The following is a 15070-nucleotide window of genomic DNA, read 5'->3' as shown; positions in this document are numbered from 1 at the left end:
TATTCTGTTAATGTTTACCTAATCTTAGTTATGTAACATTGATATAAAGTACAATGGTCCGAGTTTAGTATTTATTTTTGCCTCAGCACCGTGTTATTTACCTTTCTGAGGGAGAGATGGCCTGGATTCAGACCTGACCTCACTCGCTCCCTGTCGATCTTCTAGAAACTTCTCTCCAATACATTTACAACACAATGATTTTCCCCCAATGCAAAATTAGAAAGCATTGTATCCAATCCTCTTATCCTCTCTTTAACATATGTACATAACAAGGAAAATATGTCCGACCTGTTCTATACATAGGTTCTATAATTTTATCTTTCTTAGTTTCTTCATGTGGTGCTTCAACATGTTACATCAAATTGTCTACATGAAGCAAAAAATAATTTTTAAGATTAGTATGAGAAAGGAAATATTTTTTTTATATGGTTTTCACATTTCCTGCCAACTCGATACGTGCTCTTTTCTGCACTTTCCAAAGATATTGATTTTATTTTCTTGGTGAAAGGAGAGTTAAATTCCTCTAAACAAGTTTCACCTTGACCACCACTCCACTGTTTATTGTTTTCGTGGGTGTCTGTTGGCTCGGCCCCGTCGCCTCCCCTCCCCCACACCTGATGCAGATGTGATGGCCCACCTCAGTGTGGGTATAAAAGGTTTGATCCAGACCCAGTCAGCACACCCTGTATCCAGCTCTGCTCTCCAGGCCTCCCAGACCCAGAGACCCATCCACCATGCTGCTCCTCCAGACTCTGCGTCTGGGCCTGACCTGGGCTCTCTGCCTCGCCGCTCCGTAAGTAGACACATCCCCCCCTGGTGCAGTCAATGACGTCTCCTTTAACAGTGTTCATCGAAAGAAGATGGGCTACGACCTTAGATAAATCTCATTTAATTTGAAGTGCGCAACTAGTCAAGTGTACATGCAACACCTGAGCATTGGGCTACTGCAGTTCAATATGTGTAGGGAGATTTAGATTCTACTGAGACTACTGTAGCTCCATACTGAATGTACCACATAGAACTCTATTCTTGTGATAACAGATCAGACTGTTTTTGATGTTTAATATGTTTTTCTTTCAGACATCATGAACCCGGTCATGGAGGTGAGTAGGTCTACCCTTGGTGTAGTACATGGCTGGTTTGTGGCTAAAATAGTTCTAGTTGTGTTCTTAATTATGTTTTGCTTTAAGTCCTTTTAGTCCTTTTAAGTCCTTATTTAAGTCCTCGTTTTTATCAGGTGAACCTAAGAAACACGGTCATGGTATACATGCGGCTGTCCACGACCGCTGTGAAGGCATAGAGATGGACGCTGCGGCTGTGAACGAGGAGGGAGTCCCCTACTTCTTTAAGGGTAGGCTACACACTGGAACTAAAATCTCATTCATTTTCAAGGACTTTTTCCGATTCCGTCTTGTCACCGGTTTTCGCATGTTCAGGGCCAAAATTTAATTTTTGATAGTAGCAACTTGCTTGGTTTAGTTGAGATATACTAGGGTGATGCTCTAAGACCATGTCTCTGTTCTGTGCCAGCTGGCCATCTGTTCAAGGGTTTCCGTGGCAAAGCTGAGCTGGCGAACGCATCGTTTGCCGAGCTGCATGACTTTCACCACCTGGGCCACGTGGACGCTGCGTTCCGCATGCACTACGAGGACGACAAGACCCACCACGACCATATGTTCTTCTTCTTGGTGAGGCCCTCTTGGTGCTTACATCCTGCTGCTAATATCTGAGTACATCGCTTCTAAGTGAACTGGTTGTGTCAGTGGTTTTCTTGAGGGTTTTGGCTGGTCGATGGTGCCGATCTGTGGGCATCTGTGAAGCCCGCTGCGACATTGCTCGGAGCAATGTGCTCCTGAAAAAGGGCTGTCGTTGCAAATTAAAGTGTAATTTGATCTGACATCCCATTTCATGAAAGGTTTGATATATTTCCAAGGTTGAATTTGAAGTGGGGTATGACTCAGCCCGTCCTTTCGAAAAGTATTTGACAAAATCCTTATCGGGGCGACATCAGTGTCTCATGCCGCTCACCTTCTGCTGCCGTATAGGACAGCAAGGTGTTCAGCTACTACCAACACAAACTGGAGGTGGGCTTTCCCAAGGACATCTCAGCTGTGTTCCCTGGCATCCCCGACCATCTGGATGCTGCAGTGGAGTGCCCCAAGCCCGAGTGTGATGAAGACTCCGTCATCTTCTTCAAGGGTAGGTCACGAAGACTCCGTCATCTTCTTCAAGGGTAGGTCACGGACAAATGGAGGGGAAAAAAACGATGGTTGTGAAATGTTTCCAGTAAAATCTCAGTAACTCTATAGCCTACACCCAACTGTATAACAGAACATTTTATTTACTTTGTTAGTTTTAGGGATTTTTTTATACAAATATTTAGCTGGTTTCATGAGCAGGTCGTAGAGTTGTAAAGTTATGTTTCCTGAGTGTATATAAATATATAATATACATATTTATATATACCCAGATGATGACATCTACCACTTCAACGTGAGGACCAAGGCGGTGGATGAGAAGGAGTTCAAGGGCATGCCCAACTGCACCTCTGCCTTTCGCTTCATGGATCACTACTACTGTTTCCACGGACACCAGTTCTCCAAGTTCGACCCCAAGACCGGCGAGGTGCACGGGAGGTACCCCAAGGAGGCTCGCGACTACTTCATGAGGTGCTCCAAGTTTGGTGAGTGGCTAAAAGAAGGCTCCGTGTGTGTGCTTGTGTGTTTGTGTGTGTAAAAGAGTTTTAGCGACAGGAGAGATTCGGAAAGTGAGACACGAAGACTAATCCAACAACCAGAGACGATTGAGGGAGGCAGAAACATATAAAAGACTCTGAACCAATCAGACGAGTCAAACCTCAGTCATGTGACGTAAACGGTTCCGTCTGTGTGTTTGCAGCTGACGGTGCCGACCATGCTGACAGAGAGCGCTGCAGCAGAGCTCACCTGGATGCCATCACATCAGACGACGCAGGAAACGTCTACGCCTTCAGGGGTGGGTGTCCGTGAGTGGGTGGTCAATCTTCACCTGCAGAACTGGAGGAACATTTCAAAATGTTGGTTTCTGCAGTGATTCTTGCAGCGTACTAGCCTACATGGTCTGTAAAACAAACATGTAACTTCTATGCTGTTTGACCCTCACAGGCCACCATTATCTGCGTCAGGATGTAGGAAATGACACGTTGCACTCTGAAAGCATCGAGAAGGCCTTCAAGGAGCTGCACAGCGAGGTGGACGCTGTCTTCTCATACAGGGACCACCTCTACATGATCAAGGTGAGCTACTGATACTCACACACACACACAGTCATGCTTTCATGCAGGTACACAGGCACACACACATACGCGCAGGCACACAAACACACATGCACGCATACGTCGCTAAACAGAGTCCTGTGTGTGTGTGTCCTGTATGTGTGTGTGTGTGTGTGTGTAGGATAAGATGGTGTACGTGTACAAAGTCGGGGAGCCCCACACCCTTCTGGATGGGTACCCCAAACCCCTAAAGGAGGAGCTGGGCCTGGAGGGTCCCGTGGACGCTGCCTTCGTCTGCCAGGATCACCACATCGCCCACATCGTCAAAGGTAACTGGAACAGACCGACTGGCAGATACCAAGGCCAGCTCTGGTACAACCGGCTGCAATAGCAGAACAGCGATCGCAAAAGAGAGTGGGGAGCACTTTACATTAACGTTACATTAATTATCCTGTCACCACTCCGCAATATCTATTATAGTGACTTTGTAGGTACATTGAACTGCTATCCGGAGCAATGAGAGTTATGTATATAATGACGTTGATATGAAACATGACCTGGGTCACCACCGGGTCTTCCAAGCCCTCTTGCTGCTTCCTGATGACCATCCTCTTGCTCCTAACAGGTCAAACCGTCTACGACATAGACCTGAGGCTTAGAGTCCGTGTTCCTGTGGAAGAGGGTCTCCCTTTCACCCTCTTTAAGAAGGTCGACGCCGGCATGTGTGGTCCTGATGGTGTCAAGATCATCGTGGGCAGCCACTACTACCACTTTGAGAGCGTCAAGGTCATGCTCATGGCCCAGGCTCTTCCAGAACAGCACAGGGTTTCCCTGGAGCTGTTTGGCTGTGACCACTAGCTGGCGTCCACAAAACAACAGACCTATCATGGAAACGGGTCTTAGTGTCACTGTCTGTCACGTTTCTTTCAACACATGCACCCTGGTGTTCACATACGAGAAAGGCTGTGCCTAAAACCTGCAGTAGAGCTCATCTTATGCTGTGTTACCTCTGTGATCTGTCTCATGCCTCCATAATACTGTTTCTGTGTCTCCTGCCTCTGGCTCTCTCATGGAATGCTCTGCAGGGTTCTAGAGTGCTTGTCTCATGGAATGCTCTGCAGGGTTCTAGAGTGTTTGGGTTTGTGGGGTATTTTTAGTAGATGTATTGAACCTCCTGGAGAGTCTAAAAGGGCTTCTCGTCTTATCCCACTGCTGCATTATGCGTCGTGTTACACAATAAAGCTGAAATGGCAACAATGAACACCCTCGTCTGAACTGGTCATTTGAGTTTGTGTCGTCATGAAATATTGTGTAATTACAGAGACTCTGCCTACAGTTGGTTTAGTTGAGGTTGTTTTTGAACCCGGTGGGCAATACACAGTTGCAGGTATTCTAATAAACACATTTTCAAACTGAATTGAATTTTGTTTAGTGTTGCAGATATACTCTGGGAGAGCCTGAATCCTTTTCATCATTGGAACTCAAATATATTGTATGCATGAAAACAGTTGCTCTTTTCAGTTGGCTTGCGGTAAAAATTCAAACGACTGAAAGAATAGCTTCGTTTGACGGAGGAGCCCCACAAAAAAAGGGTTTACTTGCCTTATATTGGCAAGAAACGCCTGATATATTAACATCAGTCTCATTAAATAGATGTTTGAAACACGTGTTTTATTTATTTAACAGACAGTGACAGAAGAGGCAGGAAGACACAGAGTGGAAGAGCTGCAGGGAACGTCCCAGGGTGGAATCGAACCTGGGCCCCTCAGGTAAGGCTTTGGTTTATGCAGTACTTGCTCTTCCCCAGGAGCCATTGTGGAACTTTCTGAATGGTTTTTAGGCAACAACACAGTCAATTTGGCGACTTTTCAAGTCATCAATTTCCTTTCTCACGTTCTTTAACTCCTGATCCTGCGCTATCGCCAACGTTATCAAGTCAGCCTTCTCCTTGAAACCCTGCTCCAGAAGAGCCTTATGCTCCTTTATATTGTGATCTAGAGCCTTGTTAAACTCCTCCTGCTGTTGTCTAATTTCCTCCTTCATTTTCTCCTCCATCCTACACATCTTGTCGTTCTGGCTCCAGCGAATGACCTCCATTTTGAGCTCCATCTCCTTCATTTTCTCCTCCATCCTACACATCTTGTCGTTCTGGCTCCAGCGAAATGACCTCCATTTTGAGCTCCATCTCTTCATGTTTCTTCTCTGCAGCTTTCTTCTCCTGCTCCAGCAAAGCAGTTCTCTCCTTTTCCTCTGGTGGAATCCAGAAAGAAAACATTTACGTTGACCATCGCAACTGCTTTTTGTTAATGTAGTGCACAGCATAAAACAAAACTATAAAATTGTACGCTGAAAAAATCATTTTTCCCCATTTCATTCCCGATGAACATCTCATTGGAAGACAGTTCCTATGCAGACTAGTTTCAGATTGAGAATTAAACTTTGGTTTGGTTTGGAAACTTCCTTGTTGTGGCCCAAACTCAGCAGCAAAGGTCTTACCATGGATCTTCTTCTCGCTGTCAGTAAGTTTCTGGTCAGCTTGTAAGATGGAGTTGGACTCAACACTCTTCTCCTTCAGGAACCGCTCCAGAACCTCCTCAGCCTGCAGAGACCAGACATGAGCATGCTGCTTTAACAATCATTTAGAAATCTGAGTAGATGTTGTGGTACAATCCCATGTTATACGGTGATGAGCTCAAGTTCCTATGAAGCATATCACAAGGAAAGTTTGATGGTATCACAGTTTTCGCACGGGGATTCACATTCTTACCCGGATTCCTTTGTTAGGTGTGGAACGATACAATGCCACCAAGTTGTCGTGGAGATCACAGTAAAGCTCGTAGCCACCTGGTTTGGTAAAAAACCCGTCCTGGATCTTCTGTGAGACAGGAGTGGACAGATCCCTCAGCAGATCCTGACACTTCATCTCTGAGGCTTCCCCGTTTTGGGTCAGAAGTTCCTGGTAGTGCTTAGTAATACCATTCTGGAAGAGGTCAGATGAGTAACGTTTTGAAAACCAGACTAAGTTCTAAGATGTTAATCGATGCTGGTGTCACCTGTCTAAAGTGTCAAATGTGCACCAATCAAACTCTTACCCCCAGGGTTTTCAAGTATTCCCCATTTTCGTCTTTGAAGGAACGGTTCATGAACTCTTGGGTGGCCTGCTGGTCAGCACGTTGGTGCTGATCTGACATCTGGTCCATGTCCACTGGGAACCGGGTCTTCAGCGGCTCCATGCAGCTCTGGTACAGCTTCAGCCCCTCCTCCACCGCTGCCTGGTTCTCTATCTGGGCCACGGCCAGCACCACGTTCTCCAGACAGGGGACTCCGCCCTGGGAGATGGTCTCCACATACATTTTGACCAAGTGGCCAAGCACTGCAGGCATTGACCGATACTTCAGACTGACATATTCCTTTAGGCCAATCAGTAGGAATGAATTATAAATATGTGTATTGCATCAATTGTTTAAGAGTAGCTCAACTGATTGAATTTTCTGTTGACTGTGTATGTTGTGCTGTAGTAGCTAGCTTATCTGACTTACTTCTACCAGTAACTACTACACCCCCTCTGACAGTTTTCACGTGGCTCATCTGGAAAATGTAATTGCAGAAAGTGTCTGTGGTCTCCCTGAAGCCTTGGAAGAGCTCCTTCTCATCTATGGACTCTAGTCGGGACATGTGTTCATAGGAAGTGGAGGCAGGAACACGAAGCACTTGCGTGTGGGGAAGTAGTTGCGGATGCACTCTCGTGGGAGGTTGTAGTTAGTTGTCGTCTTGCCCTTACCTGTGTGGAGATTGGATAAACAGCATGTTACCATGAACGATATATGGCACTTGCAAAAGGTGTTTTTAAACAAAACAGTGTTTAAAAACAATCAGCAATAAAAAGGTATTACGTCATTCCATGTGTTGATTTTGTATCAGATTTCAATTCATAATTATTAGAATTCATTTTCCGGAAACAGTTTTGTTGAAGGTGGCTTTTGGCTTTGATTTCTGACAAGTTTTAATAAAAACAATAATATGCCCCATATCCCCTCAACCCGTAATGAATACCTTTCTTGAGTAACAAAGAGTGCTCCAGATACTCATCCGCAGTCACCTCTTTACCATCAATTTTGAGGTCCAGAGTGAAATCTCTGACTGCCCAGACAAAGTTAGGAAAGAACTGGACAAACTGGGCGTCCCCCCCCTCCTCCTCCTCCTCACTGGATGAAGCATCGCTGGGGGTCTTAACCTTGATTCTCTCTGACAGCTCAGTCCCATATCTGGCATCTGGATAAGGAAAAGAACAGGGACTAACGATAGGCAATGTTTTAAAATATCTATACTAGTTTACACTAGCTCCCCCATGCACAGGACCTGACCTTTGTCAGCAGTGGATCTTAGCTTCAGTTTCAGTCTGACTTAGTTTCATCATGAGACACAGTGAGCAGATGCACATTCCAGACTGTCCAGGATATTGGGCCTCATTCACCAAATGTTCTTAAGAACAAATTTGTTCTTAAATCCCACTCATCCAGTTTTCACGAAGATTCTGGCATTCACAAATGTTTTTTTATTTGGGATTTGTTCTTCGGTAAGAACAGAATTTACGCACACCCAAGAGCACTCTTACACACAATTGAGAGCTGACATGTTTTCGCAAAACAAGTTATTATACAGTTTTTGTCCGTTCTAATTAAAAATTGAATATAAATACACATTTACACTTACGCTCATTTATAAAGTACTTTGAATTGCCATTGTGTATGAATTGTGCTAGGCCTATATAAATAAACTAGCCTTGCTTTGCCTTCAATTCTAATCAATTATGTTAACGAGGAACATTGTCATCCAATAATAAGTGACTGATAATGGTATTTATATTCTTAAAGTAGGCCTATTCCGCACACTAGGACCAGAGGCGGACATCCCAGGCGGGACAGGAGGGACATGACCCCCCCCATTCTGGGAAAATAGGATTTGTCCCTCCAATAAATCACTGGAAACATAAGGACATTTAAATAATATTAATAATATATATTTTACTTAATACAATGTAGGCCATGTGTTACAGCTGTAATTTTGGTGTCCCCCTCAGGAATTGCTTTAAAAAAATAGCAATGATAAGCAATGATAGCAAAAATTGATTTTCAGATTTTCTCCACTGACTACGACTACACCACACAATTGTCGTATTTACTGTTTTGTATCCACCCTTTCTCTGAGTGTGCACACGACCCTGTCATCTCGTGCCCTTTTATGGGAATTAACGAGGCATTTACCTATGCTAAATAGGAGCAACGGGGCACAAGGTTTCAATTTACGACATATTGGGATTCATAATTTCTAAGATCACACCTGCTGACAATTCTGCTTTTAGGAACATGTCATGAATCACACGTGGGAACTTTCTTAAGAACAAAGGTAAGAAATGACTTAGGAAGATATTGGTGAATGATGCCCATTGTGTACAATATATATATTTTTTTTCATTATGAAGGGAAAAACATTTGTTTCCTCTTCATCAAACCACCAAGGGAGTTTCCAAAGCAGACCAGGGATATCATGTTTATAAACTGGAAGGATACTGGAGGTTCTCCACAGCCTGGTTGTCTATGGTCCCTCGACTGTTATAGACCAGAGTGCTGCTGAGCAGAACAGCCAGGGAGAAAATCCAGGCATCGTTCTTGGAATCTCCCTGAGACAAAAATGCATTCAGTATGACAATGCCACATAGTGGCACATTTTCAACCTAGAACATTGTCTACTTTACAGCATTTCCTCCACCTTCTCTACGTCCCCTAGTCCCTCTGTGTCCAGCAGCACCAGAGTTTGGTCAGCTTGTTTAGGATGAGGCACACACCACATCCAGATGCCCTTAGTCTTGGACTGTATGGTGGATCCCAGGGCAAATCCTGAAATTACAATAATAAAAAAAAATCTAAATATAGACAATTAAAAGAAACCCAGGCTAATTAAATTTATTTTAATACATTTAAACTTGTACAACTAAAAGTGAATTGCTCATGGGTACATTCAATAGGCCTACTCTGTAAACATTCTGTAACATAACTGAGCTCATAGTGTACTGACCGGTTTGCCCAAGTTGGAATTCCTTGCCTCCAGCCTTCCATATGCAACTGAGAGTTTCTCTTACATTATTATACCTGACATATGACAGTGTTTTTGTATTTTATTATCAGTGGTGTAAATAGTACAGAAAATGTGTACTTAAGTACAACTACTGTTACATTGCTCTGATAATACTCAATTACAAGTAAAATCTAAAAACATCTACAAGTGTTAAAAAAGTACTTAGGTAAAATAAAAAATACTCTCTTCAAAAACTACTCAGAGTAGCCTAACAGTTATTTTTTAGTTGGTGATAGTTAAATAATTTGTTAAAAACAATTGGAGATCCATTGAAAAAATAGTTACTTTCAACAACAGCAAAATGTAGCCTACCTTATTGGTTAAGTGTGTGTGTGTGTGTGTGTGAGGGGGGGGGGGTAAGATGAATAAAAGATCCTGCATTAAATACAAAGAATCATGACACTTTGTATGATTTTTCAATGATTCCTTAACACACTAGCATTTAATTATCAAACCACACAACGTGATTGATTTCACCATTTAGTCATACACTTGACAAACGGTTTAACATTGGCGGAATGGATGTACATGGGGAAGCGCTCCATGCCTTCACTGCAGCATGCATGGAGGACAGGGAGCATAATAACTTAACACTTATTAGTATCATAATTGTTTTGTTATTAACCAAACAGTGATTATGTGATTTCCAAGAATTAAAAATAACCACTTGCATTTTTGGCAACAATTTAGTCAAACCAGAACCTTGGGATTAACTTTCACCCATATATATGTCTATAGAAATAGAAATATAAGGTTTTAATTGTCATTCCTGATATACCTCAACATTTAAAAAACATTGTTGATGTAGGTCTGGGCCATAAAAATCCATTCCTTCTCTTTGTCTCCCTTTCTCTTCTTCCTTTTTCTCCTCCCCCCCAGGTAGACAAATGTTCCCCATGCTTTGGTGCGAATCCCTATAACCGCTCAGCCCCCTGACTCCCTCTGAAAGCTTTATCAGTTACTGAAATCAGGGGCGTCGTTAGACCCTTTTTACTGGGGCACGTGCCCCAGTATAAATTTGTTGTGCCCCAGTAAAATCTAAAGTTTTAACAGTTTACTTTATCAGTCAGTAAAATAATTTAGGTTGATTATCCCGGAAAAAATAAACGCAGCATCCCAATCAACGCTTGTAAAATCAAGCAGTTTAACCGAAAACACAAACCTACGCGTGCTCTTCTGAGCTTGCCAAATAGCCACTGCAGCCCGCACACAGAAGTCCAGGTGTCGGACTCGGCACACAAGTCACAATTGAGGTAGTTTCTAAATGATAGGCCTACCGATCATCTTATTTTTACTCAAACATAAAACAATATTACATGAAGCTAAAAAATATTTGTGTGCTTGCATTAACTATAGACGTCCCTGCCAAAGCTGATATCAAACTTGCATCCCTGAACTGTTGTTTAGTGGGTTAAGCAAGGGGAGTTTCTATAGACTAGCAGTGTTTTGTGGGCAACACGCTTGGGAGAAAAAAAAGGGATATGAAGAGGGGCCTGTGCCCCTGTACAGTTTTATCTCTAACAACGCCACTGACTGAAATGCTGGTGAAATGGTGGAAAATTTATTCAAATTGTAGGCTAGGCTACTCAGTGACGAATTGTGATTTTAAAAGTAGCAAAGTAGATTATGTAGCTTTGTTTGTAGCTTAATCGTATTTGTAGGCTACTTAAGTAGGCTACTTACAATGGGTCTAGGCCTACTCATAAAAGTAGGTCGACAATACCCGAAAAACTACTTAATTAGCCTACAGGAACATAGGACTAGTTGTAATTTGTTACTTTCAGTGCAGTTTATTTTTTTGTTTTAATTACCTGGTCTGCTCTCTGCCTGATTTACTCACCGTCGTTCCTGCCAGCCAGCTTGTTCATGAGGTAAGACTTGCCGGTGCGGTACAACCCGACCACCGACACTACGACGACGCGCTGACGGATCCTCATAAGGTGGTCGATGGCATCTGGGACAGGTCGAAGCACACCATCCACGTTGTCGATGAGGCACATTGGTGAATCCATTGCTTAGATACTGTATCAATGAGAAGGGAATTTATGTCCGGAATAGCAGTTAGTAAAATTGGTGTATCTGTATCTAAATCACGAAAAAAATATTTTTTAAATCAAGTTGCTTAATCAAAACGACAAATGTGTGGGCTTAGCTAATCACACGTTAGGTTGCAAACTTTTCGTACAGGCGAGAGGCGACTCAATTTGTTAGTAGACTTCTGCTAGACGTCTGAAGCTGTGTGCAACAAAATATGTTCTACTGCCGTGATATGGAACGCTGGGTTAACACTGAAGAAAGTACAGAAACTCCCGTCGATCCAGAACGATTTCATTCTTATTCATTCAAGCATTTTTGTGCTCTATTGTATAGGGTTAGATATAGACTGGAAATACAGGAATTCTAATCATGGTTAGATTGATGACATCTTCTGTGTTGCCAACCCCTGTGTTCTGTAGAAACTATAATGATAAGGAAATGCAGTTGTTATTAACTTGCAGACTTCGTTTTGGGTTTTTCCTGGGTAATATTGATAGAAGTTTATTAAATAGTGATATCGTGACAAAAAAGTAGCCTATAGATAGAACTACATACAACTCAATACAAATCTGAAATGAATAAAACACTCTTTATGGATGTATTTTTGTCCCTAATGAACAGGGGCTCCGCCAGGAATTTTGGGCCCCATGAAAAAAAAAACATAATTTCTAATAGACTAATAGATCATTTATATTAGTTTTTCTATTTTGGGGGCCCCTGTCAGTCAGTCCTAACTATTCCCCCCTATACGGCGCCCCTGCTCAGGAATATAATCATGCTCAGTTCTCTGTAGGGAGGTTGTAGTTCATGATCTTTGTATTTGTGGCCGTACCTGTGATAAGTATACAACATGTTAACTTGATTGAAATAAACGATTTACAGTAACTTATTATTACAATTACAAATTGTTTTGTAACTTAACAAAACAATATTTTTAAAATCAATATCTGTATTCAAATTTCAATTAAGCTTTATCTCAACTTTCCAGGAACTGTTTTGTTGAAGGTGGCTTTTTGCCTTGGGATCTCAAGTTTTAACAACAATAATATGCCCTATATCCCCTCCACCCGTAATGAATACCTTTCTTGAGTTCCAGAGAGTGCTCCAGATACCCGTCTGCAGTCACGTCTTTACCATCAATGTTGAGGTTCAGAGTAAAATCTCTGACTGCCCAGACAAAGTTAGGAAAGAACTGGACAAACTGGGCGTCCCCCCCCTCCTCTTCCCCCTCCTCACTGGATGAAGCATCGCTGGGGGACTTAACCTTGATTCTCTCTGACAGCTCCTTCACATAACTGGCATCTGGATAAGGATAAGAACAGGGACTAACAATAGGCAATGTTTTAGAATATCTACACTAGTTTACACTAGCTCCCCCATGCACAGGACCTGACCTTTGTCAGCAGTGGATCTTACTTTCAGTTTCAGTCTGACTTAGTTTCATCATGAGACACAGTGAGCAGACGCACCTCCAGACTGTCCTTGACATTGTGTACAAGAAATTCTCTTTCAGTTTCATAATGAACGGACAAAAATCCCCTTCCACTTCATAAAACCACCAAGGGAGTTTCCAAAGCAGACCAGTGATATCATGTTTATAAACTGGAAGGATACTGGAGGTTCTCCACAGCCTGGTTGTCTATGGTCCCTCGACTGTTATAGACCAGAGTGCTGCTGAGCAGAACAGCCAGGGAGAAAATCCAGGCATCGTTCTTGGAATCTCCCTGAGACAAAAATGCATTCAGTATGACAATGCCACATAGTGGCACATTTTCAACCTAGAACATTGTCTACTTTACAGCATTTCCTCCACCTTCTCTACGTCCCCTAGTCCCTCTGTGTCCAGCAGCACCAGAGTTTGGTCAGCTTGTTTAGGATGAGGCACACACCACATCCAGATGCCCTTAGTCTTGGACTGTATGGTGGCTCCCAAAGCAAATCCTGAAATAACAATAATTTAGAAAAATATTCAAATACATAGCTACAATGAACATAAACAGACCCAGGTCAATTATATGAGTGGCCGTGTATAACTTTAATACATTTAAACTTGTACAACTATAAGTGAATTGCTCATGGGTACACAATACTCTTACATTATTAAGTGAAGTATAACAGTTTGTTTTTTTTCATTTTTATTAGCTGGTCTGCACGACTTACTCACCGTCGTTCCTGCCAGCCAGCTTGTTCATGAGGTAAGACTTGCCGGTGCGGTACAACCCGACCACCGACACTACGACGACGGGCTGACGGATCTTCATAAGGTGGTCGATGGCATCTGGGACATGTCGAAGCACACCATCCACGTTGTCGATGAGGCACATTGGTGAATCCATTGCTTAAATACAGATGCGATATTCTCTAATCACACGTTAGATTGCTAACTTGGTAGGCTACAGACAATTTGCTAGTAGACCTGACCACAATTTGGTAGTAGCCCTGAATTTCAATTTGTTAGGAGACCAATTTGGTAGTAGACCTTAGCTGAAGCTGTGCGCAACAAAATAATTTGTACAGCTGTGTTGTATAACGCTGGGTTAAAAAGGAAGCACGGAAAGTCGCAGAGAGAGAGAGAGAGAGACAGAGAGAGAGAGACAGAGAGAAAGAGAGAGAGAGAGAGAGAGAGAGAGAGAGAGAGAGAGAGAGAGAGAGAGAGAGAGAGAGAGAGAGATCGTGTAGCTAACGAGGATGCTTTGGGAATAGAGGCTAACTAAGGTGTAGGGAACTGTGTGCGATTGCAGGATGCCAATAACAAGGCAGGGCAGGCTTCCCTGGGTGGTGCAGGATAGCGTTAAGTATGGTAAACAGGTCTGCAGGTGTAGCTAACAAGAACGCACAGGGAAAAACACAGCACCTCGCTGGAACCAGGGAAAAGATGATGCAAGTTCTGCCTGACACATTTTTATCAAAGATGTCTCTGATTTTGAGACACCGCCTCCGTTTTTCGAAGAATGCATGTCGTATTTCGTTTTAAGAGAAAGAAAGAGACAAAGAGAAAGAGAAAGAGGCACACAAACAACTCAAACAAACAGAGAAACGAAATTTGTGTGGGGAATTTTGGGGTTTCGAAAGTTATTGTTTTACTGTCTTGGGCTCACCTGGCCGATGTTGATAATAAATACTGTTTGTATGTCGCTTTGGAAACATCAAACATGACCAAAATATCTACTCTTAAGATATTGAAATATTTCAATTGAAATACTATGAGTGGTGCGTGAAAATTAAATATTCCTAATATTTGTATCTTGGCTGGGGGAATGACAACCCTTAGTGAATACAGTACAAAAAAAGAAATTATCATTTTATCATTAATTTAAAGTATCCACAGGACAAAATACCAATCCGACTAAAACCTTCGTCCACTTTCTTACACATGGTGGCGCTAGTACGGTTTCCATGCAACACAATCCCAAAACGGCAGAAGAATTTACCGTAATATGTCTACACATGTGCATTTAATTACTTTACAACCAAAACGCAGAGGTATCTTTAAGTAATGTTACGACAACGAAACTTGACCGTTTATTCGGTTTTGTTTTCAGACATAATTTACCTTTCAGTGCCAATAAAGGGAAATATTGACAGATGCTTTAAATGTCTTGATTTATTTAAAAAGGTTATTGTACTTTAAGGCATCGTACGTAA

At 42.5% G+C, this 15070-nt stretch overlaps 3 protein-coding genes and 1 long non-coding RNA gene across 4 annotated transcripts; 1 reads left to right on the top strand and 3 right to left on the bottom strand.

Moving 5' to 3' along the window:
• Positions 1–666: 666 nt before the first annotated feature.
• LOC124485142 (hemopexin-like) lies at positions 667–4529 on the top strand. Its single transcript, XM_047046509.1, has 10 exons — positions 667–793; positions 1081–1103; positions 1238–1351; positions 1531–1688; positions 2046–2199; positions 2471–2683; positions 2899–2994; positions 3144–3274; positions 3435–3582; positions 3879–4529. Exons 1-10 carry the CDS (start codon positions 735–737, stop codon positions 4109–4111), a joined length of 1329 nt encoding a protein of 442 aa, XP_046902465.1. The 5' UTR covers positions 667–734; the 3' UTR covers positions 4112–4529.
• On the bottom strand, positions 2143–3562 carry LOC124485163. The gene is made up of 3 exons (XR_006958040.1): positions 3476–3562; positions 2946–3035; positions 2143–2225 (listed from the first exon to the last, which is right to left on the bottom strand). It is a non-coding gene; the product is annotated as an uncharacterized LOC124485163 (long non-coding RNA).
• A 374-nt stretch (positions 4530–4903) lies between the features above and the next one.
• On the bottom strand, positions 4904–11719 carry LOC124485131 (guanylate-binding protein 2-like). The gene is given in 12 exon segments (XM_047046493.1): positions 4904–5362; positions 5439–5503; positions 5750–5852; positions 6021–6233; positions 6346–6626; positions 6793–6954; positions 6957–7034; positions 7307–7518; positions 8824–8933; positions 9023–9150; positions 11229–11410; positions 11574–11719. Coding segments are annotated over 11 exon segments (1797 nt in total). The 5' UTR covers positions 11401–11410; positions 11574–11719; the 3' UTR covers positions 4904–5089.
• A 470-nt stretch (positions 11720–12189) lies between these two features.
• Positions 12190–14145, bottom strand: LOC124485158 (guanylate-binding protein 1-like). Its single transcript, XM_047046534.1, has 5 exons — positions 13590–14145; positions 13239–13366; positions 13040–13149; positions 12506–12720; positions 12190–12257 (listed from the first exon to the last, which is right to left on the bottom strand). The coding sequence occupies exons 1-5, from the start codon at positions 13759–13761 to the stop codon at positions 12205–12207; spliced, it is 678 nt and encodes a 225-aa protein (XP_046902490.1). The 5' UTR covers positions 13762–14145; the 3' UTR covers positions 12190–12204.
• Between the last annotated feature and the right edge of the window lie 925 nt (positions 14146–15070).

Source organism: Hypomesus transpacificus, chromosome 23 (assembly GCF_021917145.1).
Source record: "Hypomesus transpacificus isolate Combined female chromosome 23, fHypTra1, whole genome shotgun sequence".
NCBI lineage: Eukaryota > Metazoa > Chordata > Actinopteri > Osmeriformes > Osmeridae > Hypomesus > Hypomesus transpacificus.
Note: the sequence above shows the minus strand (reverse complement) of the source record. Positions and strands in the feature narration are given on the sequence as shown.